The sequence below is a fragment of the Sphaeramia orbicularis genome, chromosome 19, assembly GCF_902148855.1.
Source record: "Sphaeramia orbicularis chromosome 19, fSphaOr1.1, whole genome shotgun sequence".
In the NCBI taxonomy this organism is placed as follows: Eukaryota; Metazoa; Chordata; class Actinopteri; order Kurtiformes; family Apogonidae; genus Sphaeramia; species Sphaeramia orbicularis.
This window is the reverse complement of record NC_043975.1, coordinates 42,045,945-42,067,842: the sequence shown is the minus strand read 5'-3', so window position 1 is coordinate 42,067,842 and position 21,898 is coordinate 42,045,945. Positions and strand designations below refer to the sequence as shown.

General features: G+C 39.3%; 1 protein-coding gene across 3 annotated transcripts in view; it reads right to left on the bottom strand.

Annotated features, from left to right (window-relative positions):
- The window catches only part of exoc6 (exocyst complex component 6), a 275,638-nt gene that overhangs the window by 118,854 nt on the left and 134,886 nt on the right, over window positions 1-21,898 (bottom strand). For all 3 annotated transcript variants that reach the window (XM_030121915.1, XM_030121916.1, XM_030121917.1), the window contains exons 9-12: window positions 16,316-16,384; window positions 15,257-15,340; window positions 10,731-10,777; window positions 10,500-10,620 (exon numbers count right to left, since the gene is read on the bottom strand). In XM_030121915.1, coding sequence (XP_029977775.1) covers window positions 10,500-10,620; window positions 10,731-10,777; window positions 15,257-15,340; window positions 16,316-16,384 — 321 coding nt within the window. The remainder of the gene's footprint in view (window positions 1-10,499; window positions 10,621-10,730; window positions 10,778-15,256; window positions 15,341-16,315; window positions 16,385-21,898) is intronic.

The following is a 21,898-nucleotide window of genomic DNA, read 5'->3' as shown; positions in this document are numbered from 1 at the left end:
CATTGGTCGGGACCTTGCGCTCTGGCCGTGTTCGCCCTCCCATGCCACCACCCGTTACCCGTCACGCCTCCCTCCAACCATTCTTATTTTTTTTTGGCAGATTTATGTTTTTTTTCCCCATTTACAATAAGGCTTTTATTTTGAAAAAACCCTACTGTGTGTCTGTGTGTGTGTGTGTGTGTGTGTGTCTGTCTGTCTGTCTGTGTAAGAGAGAGAGAGAGAATCAGTTATAATCAGTTTTTTATATTATCCAGGTTGGATCAGTAATAGTAGTAGCAGTAGTCTCTTTCACTCACTCACTCACTCGCTATGGACTCTCCATGGTTGCTATGGGAGCATAAACATGGCAGGTGCACCTGATCAACACTAATGACTTAGAGGAGACACTGGAGTTTCAGAGAAATGAACTAAAAACCACCTGTCAGACAAACTGTCGTCAATCCACAACAGTAGCTCCTATCTGAAAAATTCTTGCATGTCAGACTTCTGGAAGGTTGGACCAACATTTGAATCTCTAATCTGATGAAACAAAGTCAGAAGTGAATCAGCAGTGAGTGTACGAAGGTGGAGTTAGTCAAACATGTGACTGAGACAAATGGAACACAGGAGGGAAGGAGGGAAAAAGCAGCAGTTGTTGTGTTTGGAGGCCCACAGATCAAAAACTAAACACTTCAACATTCAAATGTCAACAGTCTGGGAAAGAAAAGCGATTTTCCTACATTTTGATGTATAATTTGTTCCTGTAACCCCAGAAATATGAGAGTTATGATGAGTTGTTTCAAGACTTTCAAACCAAAACAGCCTCTGCACTGTTTGAGCAGCAAGATTTCAGCCAATCAGCTGTCAGCATGTGTGTGCATGCGCACGTTCATCTCACATGGCTCCTATAGATCAGACATGTGACTCAATACAGTTAATACTGCAGTTCACTCAGCCACCATTTCTCGCATAAATTGCTGTAATTTGAAAACCGTACATTGTATCTCAAAATTTTTTTCACAGGAGTGTTCTGCTGTGTTTTGTGATCGCTTCAATATATAATATGTGGAGTAAAAGTCCAAACTGAATTTTCAGTTTCAGACTTCGCAACTTTCAGGGCTCATAAAAAAAAAAAAACCTAAGATAGTTATAAAAAAAGTGCGGGATCATTTTTTTGAGAAGGGTTCACTCTATCTTCTGGTGCTATTTAGAAGACGATATGACAAACGGTGTGATAGGAGTTAGTTTTAGAAATTATATTTTGAAAGGCATATTGCGAACTTCCTGTTGGAGCTAGCTCATAGGTGTCAGCACGTGATTTGTTGGGCTCGATTAAACGAAAGTTTTGGCGTTGGTTTTGTGTGTCTATGAGATTCGTAGTGGAAGTTTGCAATTTGTGCATTTTAGTTTGAATGGCATATTGCGAACTTCGCGTTGGAGTTAGGTCATGAGTGTCAGCATGTGATTTGTCGGGCTTGATGAGACGAAAATTTTGGCGTTTGTTTCATGTTTCTATGACATTCCTACTGGCCGCTAGGGCTATTTTTGTGTTTCTACGGGGCGCTAGAGAGCTCATTTTGGCACCTATGGGGTTAATTTTTACATTTTATAAAATTTGTCGCCAGACCTGACATGCATGCCAAATTTAGTGAGTTTTCGAGCATGTTTAGGGGGTCAAATTCCAGGTTAAAGTGGCGGAGGGAGAATAAGAAAAAACAAACGAAAAACAATAGGGCCTTTGCCCTTGCGGGCAAAGGCCCTCTCCCTCACTGTGTGAGAGAGAGGGCCTCCCCCCGTCAGGGCTCAGTCCCTAATAATAAAAAACGAACGAAAAACAATAGGGGCAAAGGGCCTCTCCCTCACTGTGTGAGAGAGAGGGCCTCTCCCCGTGGGCTCGGTCCCTAATAAAAACGAACGAAAAACAAGGGCCCCCGTGGGCTCGGTCCCTAATTAAAGCTGCAAGCAGCATTGGGCGTGATCTCACACTCTGGCCAGGTTCCCCCTCCAACGCCGCCACCCGTTACCGGTCACGCCTCCCTCCACCCATTCTTTTTTTTTGGCAGATATGTTTTTTTTTACATTTATAATAATGCTTTTATTTTGAAAAACCCTACTCTGTGTGTGTGTGTGTGTGTGTGTGTGTGTGTGTGTGTGTGAGTGAGTGAGAGAGAAAGACGGAGAAAGAAGGAGAGAATCAGTTTTAATCATTTTTTTTTTAATTATGCAGGTTGGATCAGTAATAGCAGTAGTAGTAGATGTAGTCGTAGTATAAATAGCAGTAGTAGCAGATGTAGTAGCAGTATAAATAGCAGTAAAAGTAATAGTGTCACACACACAGTTGCTATGGACTCTATAGTGTGTGTGTAAGAATGAGAGACAGAATTAGTTATAATCAGTTTTTTTTTATATTATCCAGGTTGGATCAGTCATAGTAGTAGTAGTCTTTCTCTCTCATACACACACACACAGTTGCTATGGACTCTACACGGTTGCTATGGGAGCATAAACATGGCAGGTGCACCTGATCACCACTAACGACCTGTAGAGGAGACAGGAGTTCATGAGAAATGAACTCCAAAACCACCTGTTAAACAAACTGACGTCAATCAATAACCATACCTCCTATCTGAAAAATTCTTGCACATCAGGCTTTTTGAAAGTATATTGAATGTTTTAATACATAATATGTTGAAACAAAGTCAGAATTGAATAAGCAGTGACTGTACGAAGGTGGCGTTAGTCAAACTTGTGAATGAGGAATTTAACATGGCAGTGAATGAGTGAAAAATCTTCAGTTGTTGTGTTTGGAGGCCCATAGATTAAAAACTAAACACTTTAAGATTAAAATGTGAGCAGTCTTTGAAAGATAAGAGTTTTTCCTACATTTTGATGTGTAATTTGTTACTGAAACCCAAGAAATATGAGTTATGATGAGTTGTTTCTAGACTTCCTAACAAAAAAAGCCTCTCCACTGTTTGAGTAGGAAGATTTCAGCCAATCAGCTGTCAGCATGTGTGTGTATGCGCATGTTCTTGTCACATAGCTCCTATAGATGAGACAAGTGAGTCAATTCAGTTAATAGTGCAATTCAGTCAGACACCACTTCTCACATAAATTGCTGTCAATCCAAAACCGTACATCGTATCTCAGAAATTTTTGCACAGATGACTTCTGCTGTGTTTTGTGAACATTTCAATATATAATATGTGGGGGAAAGTCCAAACTGAATTTTCAGTTTCAGACTTCGCAACTTTCAGTATGGGGCCATTATTGTAGTCATATTATTTGCAAATGCGTGTGGAGAGTTGAGTGTCCGTATTTCAATCTGTCTGTGCGCAGTCGGATTTGCAAATGTATAAATGAATCTGTAAATGCGTGATGAGATTTGTGTGTCTGTACAACAATCTGCAAATGTGTAAAACAACTTGTGTGTGTGTAATCAGATTTGAAAGTCAAAGTATTTTCACTACAAGACCCAGAAATACAGACAAATCATTGGTTACAAGTCAAGCGGCTTCTCGATTGGCTCTCTTTACACACGTGAATTTTGCTACACTTCTGCCGTGAGAGATCCACAAATGCGTAGCAGTATTTGTCTGTAAAACCAGGGTTTGTGTGCCTGGGCTCAGGCTCACAGGCTCCCTCATTCCAGCTGCGTTCGGCTTTGCTCGCTCTTGTACCTGACGTGAGTTAACGTGAGTTGTGCTTGCAAGGTTCACCAACTGCCAATAAAAATCGAAGAAGAAGAAGATTAACACAACTCACATGCCAAATTTGGTGAGTTTTTGAGCATGTTAAGGGGGTCAAATTTCAGTTTACTGCGTCTCGGTATAATAAAAAAATGAAGGAAATACAATAGGCCCTTGCCCGAAACTCCTCACTGTGTGAGTGAGGGAGAGGGCCTCTCCACGTGGGCTCGGTCCCTAAAAAACATACAAAAAACAATAGGGCCGTGCTTCAAGGCAAGGCCTCTCACTCACTGAGTGAGAGGCCTCACCTTTCAGCTTGGTCCCTAAAATATCTATAGATATAAATAACTATCCAGTCCAATGACATCTGCAAACAAGAGAAGCACTCGGAGAGCGCAGACCTCCACCCAGACAGACCCCCCCCCCCGTTCACCACCAAAATTTAATCATTTCTTCCTTGTGCCAGTATCAACATTTCCTGAAAATTTCATGAAATCCATCCTTAACTCTTTGAATTATCTTGCTAACATCAAACAAACACACATGCACACACGCACACAAAGCAAAGTGATCACAATACCTCTTGGCGGAGGTAACAACATGTCAGTTCAATTCACTGTTAGTGCAGATGTGTGGAGGTTGTGGTAGGACAGTCTACTGGGTCAGTGTACTGGTTCAGTGTACTGGGACAGTCTACTGGTTCAGTGTACTGGTTCAGTGTACTGATTCAGTGTACTGCTTCGGTCTACTGGTTCAGTCTACTGGGTCAGTGTGTACTGGTTCAGTGTACTGGGACAGTCTACTGGTTCAGTGTACTGGTTCAGTCTACTGGGACAGTCTACTGGTTCAGTGTACTGGGTCAGTCTACTGGTTGAGTGTACTGGTTCAGTCTACTGGGTCAGTGTACTGGGACAGTCTACTGGTTCAGTTTCCTGGTTCAGTCTACTGGACAGTGTACTGGGACAGTGTACTAGTTCAGTGTACTGGTTCAGTCAACTGGGTCAGTGTACTGGGACAGTCTACTGGTTCAATGTACTGGGTCAGTGTACTGGGACAGTCTACTGGTTCAGTGTACTGGGTCAGTGTATTGGGACAGTCTACTGCTTCAGTGTACTGGGACAGTCTACTGGTTCAGTTTCCTGGTTCAGTCTACTGGACAGTGTACTGGACAGTCTACTGGGACAGTCTACTGGGTCAGTCTACTGGGTCAGTGTATTGGGACAGTCTACTGGTTCAGTGTACTGGGTCAGTGTACTGGGACAGTCTTCTGGTTCAGTGTACTGGGTCAGTGTACTGGGTCAGTCTACTGGTCCAGTGTACTGGGACAGTCTTCTGGTTCAGTGTACTGGGGCAGTCTACTGGTTCAGTGTACTGGGTCAGTCTACTGGTTCTGGCCCAGATGGATCTGTAGGTTTGACCTGAGGGCAGCACATGTAAAACATGATGTGAAGGGTGTGCCGTTCAGTGTACAACACATTTAGACCCAACTGAAAACAACTGAACATGGAACTGACAGACAGCTATGTGTTGATCCTGGCGTCATGTGCACCACAAAAAACGTCCGTGTGAAACACAACAGTGGAATCAATGTTTAACAGCAGCTACATTAAGGAAACAAATCGATTTGAGTCGATTAATGGTTTCAGCTCTAGTGGTTGAATTACATTTGGCTTTTTTTATTCACAATTTCAATCTGTGCATAAAAAAAATACTGTGCAAATACTTAATGTTCAAGTGAAAAGGTGGAACAATCTACCAAGCACTACCAGAACAGGGGCATCCATACCTGTCTTCAAGAATCTCTGTCAGGCCCAGCTCTGCAGAGAGCACCTCCTGTCCTAGCACTTTCAAACATTCCATTTTAAATCTATTATCATGTCTATTCTGTTGTTTTTGCTTGGTATTTTTTATTTCACTGTACAGCTGCTTTTATATCTCTTTAAATCTATTCTTGTATTTTAGTCTATTATTTCGCTTTTTATTCTTCTGTATGACAGTGTTTTACTGTAATTGTACAGCTGTTTTTATGATTTTAATCTCTTCTTGTATTTTTCTTTCATTTTTGTTTTTTTCCCCGTAAGTCGCTTTGGAAAAAAGCGTCTGCCAAATGCATAAATGTAAATGTAAAAAAAAAAAAAAAAAAAAAAGTCTAAATGTCCTAAAGACGATTTTGGGGTCGAAAAGTTGGTGCAACATAAAGAGTGTGAACTGGTAAAACTCAGGGTTCTAAACTGTACAAACTGCAGCTCATCTACTGTACGTACACAGGAAGATCATCAACTATTGATTCACTTATATCTGTGAACTCTACGGTGACACTGCATCATTGCATGACCCTATTCCAGGTGGACAGGTAAGCCCCGCCCCCACTCAAACTTCACCCCTGACACAGGCTTATGGCAGAAACAAGAGAAAACATGGGACTCACCTCCTGCATCACATTAACCATCAGTGAGCCTGTTTACACCACCATGAAAATCTGAGAATTGGGAGGAATCAGATCATTGTAATAATCAGATCTGACGTGTTTATATGGACTTAAGAAGTGCCATAACTGAAAACCTCAGCTCCAGTCACGTTTGACTGCATAACTCCTGTTTTCTACAATTTTAACAGTGTTTACACATGTTTAGATGTAAAAGAGTAAATAAATCAGATTAACAGATACATTCAGGAAGACATCAGAACACTGGGGATAAATCCAGGAGTGTTAATCAAATTTCTAATAATCAGATTACTACTGTTATCTGATAAAACAGATCAGATTATACTGTTTACATGATCACTGGAATAATCCGACAACTCCAGAAATCAGATAATGATGGATGTAAACAGGCTCAGAGTCCAACCAAAACATGTTACCTATGACTGAGAATTTTTAGATCAGGGGTGTAAACATGCGTCCCGGGGGCCAAATGTGGCCCACCAAAGGTTCCAATCCAGCCCTGGGATGAATTTACAAAGTGCAAAAATTCCACAGTCAAGGCTGTGGAACTCATTTTAGTTCTGGTTCCACATACAGACCAAAATGATCTACAGTCAATAACAGCCGAATAACCAACAAAAAAGAAGGATTCCAGATTTTCTTCTCAGTTTGATGTTAAAAAAATAATATTACATTATGTCTATAAATAATGACAACTTCAAATGTTTGTCTTTGTTTTAGTGCAAAAAATAACATTATGAAAATATTTACATTTACATACTATCCTGTTACAATAAAATGTGAATAACCTGAACAGATATGAACAACCTGAAATGTCTAAAGAAAATTCAGCACAATTTGAACTATTTTCTGCCTGTTCCTCAGTGTTTAGTGTCTTTGTAGATCTGATCCATAATGCACATGTAGAAATGATAAGTTGAGATTGGTATACTATGTGCAACACACAACAAACATCTACTAGCTCTAAAAGATGGTGGGACTTTGGGTGGAAAAGCCTGATCAGGTTCTTTAGTATACCACATGTCACTACTTAAGTAAAAGGACATCAACAATATTGTTGGAGACAGTGTGGGCATGCAATTGCTAATCAATCTCACATTTTCTGGACTTGTATAAAATTGAAATCTTTCTGGGAAAGGCTTTTTGAAATAATTGAGGGTATTATGACCTTCACAATTCCTAAGGACCCCAAATTCCTTTTGCTGGGACTGCTACCTGGAAATGTATTAGAGAAAGAAGACAAATACCTCTTTAAAATTCTTATAAACGCTTCCAAAAAGGCCATAACAAGTGTAGCATAGAAGTCTCAATAAACATAAACAAAAATAAAATGTTGGGCACCAGACAGGAGAGGGGTTGAATTACCTTCAACCTGTCAAATTTATTACATATTTAACTTAAATGTGAAACAAAACAAAAAAAAAAAAAACAGCTGCTCACTTCATTGCTACAAAAGACATATCAGATAACAGCATAAAATTAAGGTTTCTGAATTTTCTCAATTTTAAATCAGCAATTCAGAATCATCAACATCATCAAAACATTTCTAATTATTTATCAACTCAAACAAGTCTTAAATCAGGAATTAAACAGTAAATTAAACAGACACTGAATTAAACTTAGGTACTCAGTCTCAGAAAACAATAGGTTTTTCTTTTTTAACTCATGTAGGTAAAGAGGGAGGATGAGTGTGCAGGGGTGTATGTATGTAGAGTGAGTGTGCAGGGGTGTATGTATGTAGAGTGAGTGTGCAGGGGTATATGTATGTAGAGTGAGGGTGCAGGGGGTATTGTTCATAGGTCTTCAGGGTCCTTCAGTTCTTTCCAGGGGATGATGGTGAGTATGGAGATCAGTTGAGATCAGTTCAGTTTAGTTCAGTTCAGTTCAGTTCATGTGGTTGTGAGTGTCTGTGTGAGAAGGGGGAAAGATGAATGAGGTCCATTTCAGGGCAGGTTGGGGGTTAGGGGCATATGTGTGTTGAGTAGGGGGAGAGAGAGAACAGGGGTATCTTCAGGCCAGACGGGAGAAGCCAGGAGAGTTTGGGGAAAAAAGGGGAACTTATCTGTCTGTAGGTGTCCTCCGAGAGAGAGTAACCACTGAGTCGGAGCAGAACAGGTCCGTCTGCTCCAGGTATTCAGATGCTCTTCTAAAGACTCCTGGGTCCACACCGGTCCATTTTCAGATTCTTCAGTTAAAGTCACATTAAGGTTTTTTTTTTTTGTTTTGTTTTTTCCTCCTTTCCTTGTCAATCTCACGTCTCCACTAGATCTGACCTCCTTCCAGTCTCTCCTTTGTTTGAGTTTCCCTCCACACACAGCTCTCAGGTGTGTCTCATTTATAAGTTTCCCTTCCCCCTCCTTACCAGTGATGTCACTGTCACTTCCTACTTCCTGCTACACAAGGAACTGGCTCAAAACGGAAACATCCCATTAGGACAGTGGTTCTTAACCTTGTTGGAGGTACTGAACCCCACCAGTTTCATATGCGCATTTACACATTTTAACACACACCCATCACCTAATTTCCATCAGGCTACAGTAATAATGAATATTTACTGCAAATCAGTGTGACTTCTGCTGTTGTCGAGTGTGTGTCTTGACCTCCACCGAACCCCTGAGACTGACTCACCGAACCCCTAGGGTTCGATCGAACCCAGGTTAAGAATCACTGCATTAGGATCAGTGGCTATAATAGAGTACATCTACTCCATGGAAAGACTGACTTACTACCTACTACTCCAGGAACATATCTTCATGAAGTGCCGGAGAAAATGGCTGGACTATTAACAAAACAATGCTCAATTACTGCTGTCTGTGATTTAAGTATTTTGTATTCAACCAGTGACCCCAGGTTTGTGTGTTGTATTTTCTGTGTGTTGATAAAACAAATAAAAACAAAGTTAAAAAAAAAAAAAAAAAAAAAAAAAAGATAAGTTGAGGCAGAATATTGTTAAAATTGTACTTATTTTTCTTACGAAATTTCAGTTTTTTTCAGGTTATACACGTCTTTTTTGTTTGAATAGTTTATAAAAGGAAGTATTTTCATAATTTAACAGGTTTTTTGCACTAAAACAAAGACAAAAATTTGTAGTTTTCATTATTTATAGGTTATTCTGTTATTCGGCCCACTGGAGATCAAACCGAGCTGAGTGTGGAACGTGAAAGAATATGAGTTTGACAGCCCTGTGTTAAAGCTTAAATAAATCCTGTAGTCCACCGGGGAAACACTGCCTTTTATCAGTAGTTGTGAATATGTGTACCTCTGTTATTAGAAACACACAAACATGTAAAGCTTGAAGGGTCATGTGATCTTTCATTATCACTTATAATGATTTCTTTACAAAGCATTTATGTTTGTGTATAAAGTTTTGTGCATTAATAATGGTTAAAATGACAGTATGTGACAATGTGACAGTAAGTGAAATGTTTTTTCTTAAAAAAAAGTGTTTTTTACACAAGATTTTTTTTAAGAGCTGGAAACACTGAATGAAAATTTCAGACTGAAAAAAAAAAAAAAAAAAAAAAAAAAAAAGATTGTTGGTACTTTATTGCAGTCATCAATAGGGCTATAAGAAAATATCGGTTCCGCAGTATGTCACGGTATTTCATTTCACAATACTGTATCAATATTAAAAAGTACTGTATCAATATTTTTTGGTATTTATTCAAATGCAGATATTGTGGAGGTTCATTTTTGCTTTTCTTTTTTGTTTTTTACTGTTTAACACTCTTTTATTACATAATGTTAGCTCCTTTGTTGGGATTTAACTAAAGTGCTGTTCTGATGTTAGTTCTGAACTAATGTAATATGAACATTTGAACAGGATCTTAAACTCTGTCTGTAAAACAGACTTTCAGTTTGAACACAGGAACATTTTGTGACATAGCATTAGATCCTGTTAGGATCAAATAAAAATGTCACTAGTATTTAGTATTTTGTGTTCAACCAGTGACCCCAGGTTTGTGTATTGTATTGTCTGTTGATAAAACAAATAAAAACAAAGTATGAACAAAAAAAAAAAGATAAGTTGACGCAGAATATTGTTAAAATTGCACTTACTTTTCTTAAGAAATTTCAGTTTTTTCAGGTTATTCACATCTTTTTGTTTGGAAAGTTTATAAAAGTAAGTATTTTCATAATTTAATGGGGGTTTTTTGCACTAAAACACACACAAAAATTTGGAGTTGTCATTATTTATAGGTTATTCTGTTAGTATTTTACTGGTCTGGCCCACTGGAGATCTAATCGGGCTGAATGTGGAACCTGAAAGAACATGAGTTTGAGAGCCCTGGTCTAAAGTGTGTGGGAGTGGACGTCTGTACGTAGTGTGTGTGTGTGTGTGTGTGTGTGTGTGTGTGTGTGTTTACAGTGCATGTGTGTCTTACAGAGTGTGTCCGCAGCACTGCGATGATCTTGGACAGGGCCATGTTCCACAGTTCATCAGTGAACGCTCTGGTCACCAGCCCTCGGGTGGCGTGGAGAATATGGTCCTCTACAACGAAGAAGCTGACAGACAGACATACAGACAGACAGACAGACACAGCCACCTGTGAATACTTCTGCTGAAAGTGAACCAACAGAAAATCAACAGCAGAGGAAAAACACCAAACACCTACCCCACGATCTGATTGAAGTACCTCCTGTAGCCTTCCACTGTCTCATGCTGCACAAACACAAAGCCATGGCAACAGTCATTCATCACACAGAAATACTTAAATACTCAGTTTGCATGACCTTCAATTCATCTTCACCCATAAAAGACCCAGGGTTGGTTTGGTAACAGTTCCCAAATGAATGGTACTCTCTATTAAACCTTTCTGAGGTGATTTATAACCATTTATTCTAATATTATCCTCATTTTGTCATTTCTCATTGAAAATAAGGTGTTTTCCATGGTAGTGAATTTTTTTTTTTGACATAGGATCAAGAACCTTGTCATGCACATCCCTCATGCCAAACTGAACCAAAAAGCCAATGAGGACACACCCCTATTTAATATCGTGTTGCCATGACGACACCAAAACTGTGCCTTTCAAATGAAAGGGGTTTTGGCGCAACGATGCTATTGCTGAAAAACTCTTTATGTTCCACTAATGGTACACAGACTGAAAATTACACTGTGGAAAAGGAGAATTTTCCAGCAAGAAGAATTTTCAAAGTATTGAAAAATAACTTGGCCACGCCCCCTCCAAAAAAGAAAATACACTGCGCGGATGGGAACCCACCCAAAAAAAATTCAACATAGAAAGATGAAACTTGGTCCAGACATAGCCCATGGTAGAACAAGTAAAAAATTACATTATGGCCCCACCCTAAACCCAACAGGAAGTCGGCCACATTGAGTGGAAGTGTGAACCTATAAAATCCCACCCCTCATACTTTCATCATCTCCTCCTAGGGTCTACATCCAATTTGAACCAAACTGGGTGAAAATCACCTACACACATGTGTGATCAAAAGTTTTCACGTATATTTTTGATCAAATGTTGTGCATGGCTGTGATGACCTCACAAATAAGTGGCCATTTTGAGAAGTATAAAAGTGTGTATATCTCAAACACAGTGTCAGATTGAGTTGGACCAAATGTAATGGGAGTGAAAAAAAAAATTTTGACATAGAAACAAGAAATTTGGCACACCCATCCCTCATGCCAAACTGAACCAAAAAGCCAATGAGGACACACCCCTATTTACAATTGTGTTGCCACGACAAAACCAAAACTGTACCTTTCAAATGAATGGGGTTTTGCCACAAGGACGCAATTGCTGCAAAACTCTTTGTGTTCCACTAATGGTACACAGACTGAAAATTACACTGTGGAAAAGTAGAATTTTACAGCAAGAAGAATTGTCAAAATATTGAAAAATGACTCGGCCACGCCCCCTCAAAATATGAATATACATTGTGCGGATGGGAACCCACCCAAAAAAATTTTCCACATTGAAAAATAAAACTTGGTCCAGACATACCACATGGTCGGACAAGTAAAAAATTACACTATGGCCCCATCCTAAACCCAAAAGGAAGTCGGCCATATTGGGTGGAATTGTGGACCTCTAAAATCCCACCCCTCATACTTTCATCATCTCCTCCTAGGGTTTACATCCAATTTGGACCAAAGTGGGTGAAAATCCCCTACACACATGTGGGACCAAAAGTTATCACCTACATTTTTGATCAAATGTTGGGCATGGCTGTGATGACCTCACAATGAAGCAGCCATTTTTAGAAGTATAAAAGTGTGTATATCTCAAACACAGAGAGTCAGATTGAGTTGGACCCAATGTAACATTTGTGCGGAATGACAACCTGAACATGATGATATGTAGCGCATATACTTTGATCGTAAAATGGCTCTCTCACACCCCCTAGAGTTTTTGAATGGGAGTGAAAAATTTTCTTTGACATAGGAACAAGAAACTTGGCACACACATCCCTCATGCCAAACTGAACCTAAAAGCCAATGAGGACACACACCTATTTACAATTGTGTTACCATGACAACACCAAAACTGTGTCATTCAAATGAATGGGGTTTTGCATCAAGGACGTTATTGCTGAAAAACTCTCTGTGTTCCTCTAATGGTACACAGATTGAAAATTACACTGTGGAAAAGTAGAATTTTCCAGTAAAAAGAATTTTCATAATATTGAAAAATGACTTGGCCACGCCCCCTCAAAATATGAAAATACATTGCGCGGATTGGAACCCACACAAAAACAAATTTCAACATAGAAACATGAAACTTGGTCCAGACATGGCCCATGGTAGGACAAGTAAAAAATTACATTATGGCCCCGCCCTAAACCCAACAGGAAGTCGGCCATATTGGATGGAAGTGTGGACCTCTAAAATCCCACCCCTCATACTTTCATCATCTCCTCTTAGGGTTTACATCCAATTTAGACCAAACTTGGTGAAAATCACCTACACACATGTGTGATCAAAAGTTACCACCTACATTTTTGATCAAATGATGGGCGTGGCTGTGATGACCTTACAACGAAGCGGCCATTTTGAGAAGTATAAAAGTGTGTATATCTCACACAGACAGTGTCAGATTGAGTTGGACCCAATGGAACATTTGTGCGGAATGACAACCTGAACACGATAATATGTAGCGCATATACATTGATCGTAAAATGGCTCTGTCACGCCCCCTAGAGTTTTTGAATGGGAGTGAAAAATGTTCTTTGACATACGAACAAGAAACTCTGCACATACATCCCTCATGCCAAACTGAACCAAAAAGCCAATGAGGACACACCCCTATTTACAATTGTGTTGCCATGACAACACCAAAACTGTGTCATTCAAATGAATGGGGTTTTCAAGGACGTTATTGCTGAAAAACTCTTTGTGTTCCACTAATGGCACACAGACTGAAAATTACACTGTGGAAAAGTAGAATTTTCCAAGAAGAATTTTCCAAATATTGAAAAATGACTTGGCCACACCCCCTCAAAATATGAAAATACATTGCGCTAATGGGAATCCACCCAAAAAAAATGTCCACGTACAAACATGAAACTTGGTCCAGACATAGTTCATGGTAGGAGAAGTAAAAAATTACATTATGGCCCCGCCCTAAACCCAACGGGAAGTCGGCCATATTGGGTGGAAGCTTGGACCTCTAAAATCCCACCCCTCATACTTTCATCATCTCCTCCTAGGGTTTACATCCAATTTGGACCAAACTTGCTGAAAATCACCTAGACACGTGTAATCAAAAGTTATCACCTACATTTTTGATCAAATGTTGGGCATGGCTGTGATGACCTCACAACAAAGCGGCCATTTTTAGAAGTATAACAGTGTGTATATCTCGAACACAGAGTGTCAGATTGAGTTCGACCCAATGGAACATTTGTGCAGAATGACAACCTGAACACAATGATATGTAACGCATATAGTTTGACCGTAAAATTGCTCTCTGCCGCCCCCTACAGTTTTTGAATGGGACAAAAAAAATATTTTTGACATAGTCAAACAAAATTTGGCACACACATCCCTCATGTCAAACTGAACAAAAAAGTCAATGAGGACACACCCCTATTTACAATCATGTTGCCATGACAACATCAAAACTGTGCCATAGTAAATGTGTTTTTGTCAGAATCCCACCCCTCATACTTTCATCATCTCCTCCTAGGGTTTACATCCAATTTGGACCAAACTGGGTGAAAATCACCTACACATGTGTGATCAAAAGTTAGCACCTACATTTTTGATCAAATGTTGGGCGTGGCTGTGATGACCTCACAATGAACCGGCCATTTTTAGAAGTATAAAAGTGTGTATATCTTGCACAGACCGTTTCAGATTGAGTTGGACCCAGTGTAACATTTGTGCGGAATGACAACCTGAACACGATGATATGTAACTCGTATAGTTGGATCGTAAAATGGCTCTCTGACGCCCCCTACAGTTTTTGAATGGGACAACTTTTTTTTTTGACATAGTCAAAGAAAATTTGGCACACACATCCCTCATGCCAAACGGAACCAAAAAGCCAATGAGGACACACCCCTATTTACAATCGTGTTTCCATGACAACATCAAAACTTTGCCATAGAAATGAATGGTTTTTTTTTCAGAATCCCACCCCTCATTCTTTCATCATGTCCTCCTAGGGTTTACATCAAATTTGGACCAAACTTTGTGAAAATCACCTACACACATGTGATCAAAAGTTATCACCTATATTTTTGATGAAATGTCGGGCATGGCTGCGATGAGGTCGCGATGAAGCGGTCATTTTCAAAATTATAACACTGTGCTTATCTCGCAGAATGTCGGATCCAGCCCACAATGCGCTGTCCTCTCACTGTCAGTGTCCTTGGCAGTCACGTGGGGAGGCGGTCGCGCGGGCGGGCAAGGGTCTTAACACCGCTTGCGGTTTTAATTTTACGCATTTTTCTTTGCAAAACAGGTGATAGTGTTGACACTGGTCATGTGACGACAGCCACTGCAGCTGTTACCGTTCATCTGTTTCTCGTGTTTCATCTACAACTAAAAACTAAACATTTAAGAACTTCCTCCTGTGTTTTCATCAAAACAACATGAGATGAGTGAGGATTAGTGATGATCATTTCTGACATGGACTGAACTCCTCTTTACTAGTTGGTGTGTAAGTCTCACCATGTTCGCTTGCGGCTGCAGAACTAGTCGTGCCTGTTTTTTCCTCTGTTTTCTGTAGTAGTTCTCAAATGTTTCTCGGTCCCCCTGCAAACAACAGCAACAACAACAAAGAGCGGAAAAACAGCATGAAATCAGGTCCACTTTCACATGTGTGTGTACTGTATGTTTGATGGTCTCAGTGTTCATGTCATCTATCCAGACATTTAACTCTTCTTTTTTATAATTTCTGATCCTGTTAGTTTGTGTGTGTGTGTGTGTGTGTGTGTGTACTCGGATAGTAACAATATGGAAAATTTCATATCATGGTTATTGTGACCAAAATTATCACGGTTATCATTATTATCGTGGTATTATTGAAATTGTGCTCAAAATGTTCAAAAAGTACTAATACACACACTGAAATAATTTAATGAAGTTGTATTTAAAAAAAAAACAACAAACAAACAAATGAAAAAACTGGCACAATGTAACTTCTGTTGGCAGAAACATTCAAATATTAACCCTTAGTGGTCTGAGCCTATTTTGGCCCGAGCCTATTTTGACCGTTTCTCAGTCCTTTTGATTTTGTCTTTATATACTATATAAAAAATGTTTACTATACCCATGTTTGGGATCTTTTTTTTTTCAGCACAACTTAATTTATATCATCTGTCCATTATTTTTTCTTTTCAACCTACTTTATCAACACAAAAGGCCAGAAAACACACACACACACACACAAAAAAAATCTCATTTGAAAAATGTATATACTTTATTGCATAAATAACACAAAGATGCTTAATGAACCTTTTCAAAGACTTTAAAAGTGAAAAGTGGTTCCAAATATTAAGTATATAACATTAAAATTGTAATAAATTAAAACTATACTCAAATATTTGACATAAAAGCAGATCTTTACATAGGCATTTTCTCCGGAAAAGTGTGGTAATCAAACACAGTTTTCATAATAATTAGAATTCAAATGGTAATACTAACCGTCAGGAATTTTACTGCGGAAATCGTTATACCGGTAATCGTTAGATCCCTTGTGTGTACATGTGTTTGTGTGCGATCACGTACCAGCACAGTATAAATGTGTAAACACCTGTACACAGGTGAGAAGTCCACCAGGTCCTGGGCTGTCAGAATCTGTCAAGAAAATTCACAACTGTTTTCCATTTTCCTTCCAACACCAATAAAAACATGTAGAAAGATTTTATATTGTCTGCCTCGGGATTTAAAGGTTAAAAGTTAACTTGCATTATTATCCCAGTAGGAAAATTCAGTCACACACACACAGTACCTAGCATTAGCAATAGCATTAGCAATTAGCATCAGTACATTTTGTATTTATGTATTTAGTTCCAGGACAGTGTGTGTTGGCATTGCAAAGAACAAGACGCATGCACCAGAGAAGCTAATTTCCCCCTGCTGTCCTGGACAAACGACCAACATAATAAAACATCAAATGGATTATGAAGTACTAACACACTGGAAGAAAACCGTTAAACATGACAGATATAGGTTACAGCCAAATACATAAAAAATTAGCATGGTAATACACAGTGATTAGGGCTGTTTGACTGAATGCAGTTCAATGTTGACTTGGTGAAAGATATTAAAAATGCACTGATATGAAAAAGTAATCTCAAAAATACTGATGTAAATTAGAGCAGAACCCCTCTAACTTGGTTCAGAATACTAAAATACCAGTGTCTGTGTTCCTTCACAGGCTATATAATTTTGGAGTGCAAGATATTTAGAGCACACTTAAAATGTATCAAACAGTGTGTTTTGACTTAATAAATACAGACCTAAACTTACTTCATTTAAAAAGGCTGCCACTAAATGGTGCTGGTTACTGAGAATGTTCAGACCAAGGTTATCGTTAATGAAAACTAACGAGATGATGAAAACTAGAACTGTAAAAACATTTTTGTTAACTGAAATAAATAAAAACTATAATTAACAGAAAAAAGTAATAACTAATTGAAACTGTATTGTGTGTTTACAAAACTAACTAAAATGGGTAAAAAATTATGGATATAATTCCGGGAATAAAATTATGTTTTCGTCTTTGTTAATGTCGGATTGATATAAAATCAATTTATTTCCTTCATGCAATTTTATCTGCTGGCACCATATAACATTTAACAGTCCATAACTTGTGGTCACTTGTGGTTTAGAGTTGTCTTCTGGTCCCCACTCTACCTGGAAACATGGAGACTAAAGTTGGGAGAAAGCAGCAGAGTCCTTTCTGGGATTTTTTAAAAATACGACGGAGAAGAAGAGAAATTAAAGCCGCAAGCGGCATCTAAAGGCCCTCGCCACAGGCACGTCCAGTAGAAGTATGTCCATCGTTCAGAAGGTGGCACTCTTGCACCAAATTTCAATGTCTTCTGATGAATGGGTGTAGGCCTGGGAGATCGACAACTGATTCAAATTTGAGGCAAATCTTTGTTTGTATGTCCGAACTAAAGAAAGTTTTGTATAAGTAAATCTGTAGGGGGCGCTATGCAGCTAAAAATACATTTCTACCATTGAATGGGTGTAGGTTTGCGAGATGTACCACTGAGTCAAATTTGAGCTAAATCAGTGTTCGTATGTCCAAATTAATGCAATTTTCGTGAAGGTAAATTATTAGGGGGCGCTAATGAGTGAAGTGGCAATTTCTTTTGATAAATGGGTGTAGGCCTGGGAGACTGAACACTGATTCAAATTTGAGCCAAATTGGTATTTGTATGTCTAACGTGAAGTAATTTTCGTAAAGGTAAAATTGTAGGGGGCGCTATGGCACCGAATTTCAAATATTTCTGATAAATGGGTGTAGGCCTGGGATATAGACGTCTGAGTCAAATTTGAGCCAAATCGGTGTTCGTATGTCCGAACTGAAGAAATTTTAATGAAAAAATATTAAAAATTTTTGTAGGGGGCACTGTAGTGCAAAATTTCAGTTTCTTTTGACAAATAGGTGTAGGCCGGGGAGACAGATGTCTGAGTCAAATTTGAGCCAAATTGGTGCTCATATGTCCGAACTGATTTCATTTTTGTAAATGTACATTTGTAGGGGGCGCTATAGTGCGAAATTTAAATTTCTTTTAATAAATGGGTGTAGGCCTTGGAGATAGACGTCTGAGTGAAATTTCAGCCAAATCGGTGTTCGTATGTCTGAGCTGAAGCAATTTTTGTAATGGTAAATTCACGAAGAAACTTTGCAAAGTTTGCGATGTCGTCACACAAAAACGGTGACACCTATCCAAAAAATTTGGCTAACTTTTGATGCCCCACTTCTCTAGATACTGTACACCGATTTTGAGCTCATTCGGCCAAACGGCCAAGGAGGAGATAGTTAAAATACGACGTCAGCGAAAAAGCTGACTCAGCATTTTGGAAATTTCAATCCAATATGGCCGACTAAGGGTTGGTTTTGGGGAAGTGGCCATAATAATATTTTTTGTTTGTCTCCTCATGATGAATCTGTGTACCGATTTTCGTGGCTCTACAACAAACTTTACATTGGACGTGCTCCAATTGGCGTAATGCATTTCCACTTTTCAAGGGGGCACTGCGGCAACATTTCTTTACCGACATCTACGAAACCTATATATAAATTAAATTTCTCGCACTTCTGAATTTTGGGCAAAATTTGGTGAGTTTTCGTAAATGTTCAGGGGGTCAAATTTGAACTCTAAGAGCAGGAGAAGTAAAATAAATAAAGAAAAAAAAAATTAAAGCCGCAAGCGGCATCTAAAGGCCCTTGCCATGGGCACGTCCAATGGAAGTATGCTCATCGTTCAGCAGGTGGCACTGTAGCCCCAAATTTTGTGTCTTCTAATGAATGGGTTTAGGCCTGGGACATTGACAATTGATTTGAGACAAATCAGTGTTCGTATGTCCGAACTGAACAACATTTTTCATATATAAATCTGTAGGGGGCGCTATGAATAAAAATTCAATTTGTTCCATTGAATGGGTGTAGGCCTGTGAGATGTACCACTGAGTCAAATTTGAGCCAAATCGGTGTTCGTATGTCTCAACTGATGCAATTTTCATGAAGGTAAATTTGTAGGGGGCGCTACTGAGCGAAGTGGCAATTTCTTTTGATAAATGGGTGTAGGCCTGGGAGATTGACAACTGATTCAAATTTGAGCCAAATTGGTGTTTGCATGTCTAACGTGAAGTAATTTTCGTAAAGGTAACATTGTAGGGGGCGCTATGGCGCCGAATTTAAAAATTTTTTGATAAATGGGTGTAGGCCTGGGATATAGACGTCTGAGTCAAATTTGAGCCAAATTGGTGTTCGTATGTCCGAACTGAAGCAATTTTAATAAAAAATATTAAAAATTTTTGCAGGGGGCGCTGTAGTGCAAAATTTCAGTTTCTTTTGATAAATAGGTGTAGGCCTTTGAGACAGATGTCTGAGTCAAATTTGAGCCAAATCGGTGTTCGTATGTCCGAACTGATGTCATTTTTGTAAATGTACATTTGTAGGGGGCGCTATAGTGCGAAATTTAAATTTCTTTTAATGAATGGGTGTAGGCCTGGGAGATAGACGTCTGAGTCAAATTTCAGCCAAATCAGTGTTCGTATGTCTTAGCTGAAGCAATTTTTGTAATGGTAAATTCACGGAGAAACTTTGAAAAGTTTGCGACGTTGTCACACAAAAACGGTGACACCTATCCAAAAAATTCGGCTAACTTTTGATGCCCCACTTCTCTAGATACTGTACACCAATTTTGAGCTCATTTGGCCAAACGGCCAAGGAGGAGATAGTTAAAATACGACGTCAGCGAAAACGCTGACTCAGCATTTTGGAAATTTCAATCCAATATGGCCGACTAAGGGTTGGTTTAGGGGCGTGGCCATAATAATATTTTTTGTTTGTCTCCTCATGATGAATCTGTCTACCGATTTTCGATGCTCTACGACAAACTTTATGTTGGACGCGCTCCCACTGGCGCAATGCATTTCCACTTTTCAAGGGGGCGCTGCCGCAACATTTCTTTACCGACATCTACGAAACCTATATGTAAATTCAATTTCTCACACTTCTGAATTTTAGGCAAAATTTGGTGAGTTTTCGTAAATGTTCAGAGGGTCAAAATTGAGCTCAAAGCGCAGGAGAAAGAAAAATAAGACAAAAAATAAATAAATAAATAAATACAAATAAAAATAATAATAATCTGAGCAAGAACAATATGGCCGTTTCTATGGCAACCACGTATTTGCCCTTTTTTGAAACTTCTCGAGGTCCCCCACATTTGTGTGGGGTCAGATGTCACCTGTCGTGCACTTACACACGTGACTGACCCCGAGTGGATGTGTCCCATTGACTCCCATTCATTCTGAGCAGGTGTAAATATGTGACTTGTGCACATGTCATGTACATCGTCGGAAAGGTCTCAATGCCGTGAATGTGAATATGTGTGAGAGTGGGGACAGTGGCGAAAGGCGACCGCGTCACTGGCGATTTCGTCACCATGCGCCCACTGCAGACTCAATAGGCCCTGCGCCGGCTTTACTCGGCTCGGGCCTAATTAAAGCCACAAGCGGCATTGAAAAGCCCTCGCCACGGGCACGTCCAGTACAAGTATGTCCATTGTTCAGCAGGTGGCGCTCTACCACCATATTTTAATGTCTTCTGATGAATGGGAGTAGGCCTGTGAGACTGACAACTGATTCAAATTTGAGGCAAATCTTTGCATGTCCGAACTAAAGAAATGGTTGTATAATTAAATCTGTAGGGGGCGCTATGCAGCCAAAATTCCATTTCTTCCACTGAATGGGTGTTGTCCTGTGAGATGTACCATTCAGTCAAATTTGAGCCAAATCGGTGTTCGTATGTCCGAACTGATGCAATTTTCATAAAGGTAAATTCATAGGGAGCGCTATTGTGTAAATTTTCAATGTCTTCTGACAAATGGGTGTAGGCCTGGGAGATTGGAAACTGACTCAAATTTGAGGCAAATACGTGATTGTATGTCCAAGCTGAACCAATTTTAGTCAAATAAATTTGCAGGAGGCACTATGGAGCCAAATCTCACATTTTTCAGATGAATGGGTGTAGGCCTGGGAGATTGACAGCTGGCTCAAATTTGAGGCAAATCGGTGTTTGTATGTCTGAGCTGAAGCAATTTTTGTAAAGGTAACTTTGTAGGGGGTGCTATAGTGTGAAATTTCAATTTCTTTTAATAAATGGGTGAAGGCCTGGGAGATAGATGTCTGAGTCAAATTTGAGAAAAATATGTGTTCATACGTCCTAGCTGAAGAAATTTTTGTAATGGGAAATCTTCGGAAGAACTTTGAAAACTTTGCGACCCTGTACCAAAAAAACGGTGACACTGATCCCAAAAATTCGGCTAACTTTTGATGCCCCACTTCTCTAAATACTGTACACAAATTTTGAGTTCATTCAGCCAAACGCCCAAGGAGGAGATAGTTAACATATGACGTCAGCGAAAATGCTGACTCAGCATTTTAGAAATTTCATTCCAATTTGGCCATAATAATACTTATTGCTTATCTCCAGATGAAAAATCTGTGTACCAATTTTTGTGTCTCTTTGACAAACTTTATGTTGGATGTGGTCCCACTGGCGTAATGTATTTCCACTTTTCAAGCAGGCACTTTTGCAGTATTTCTTTACTGACATTTACAAAACTT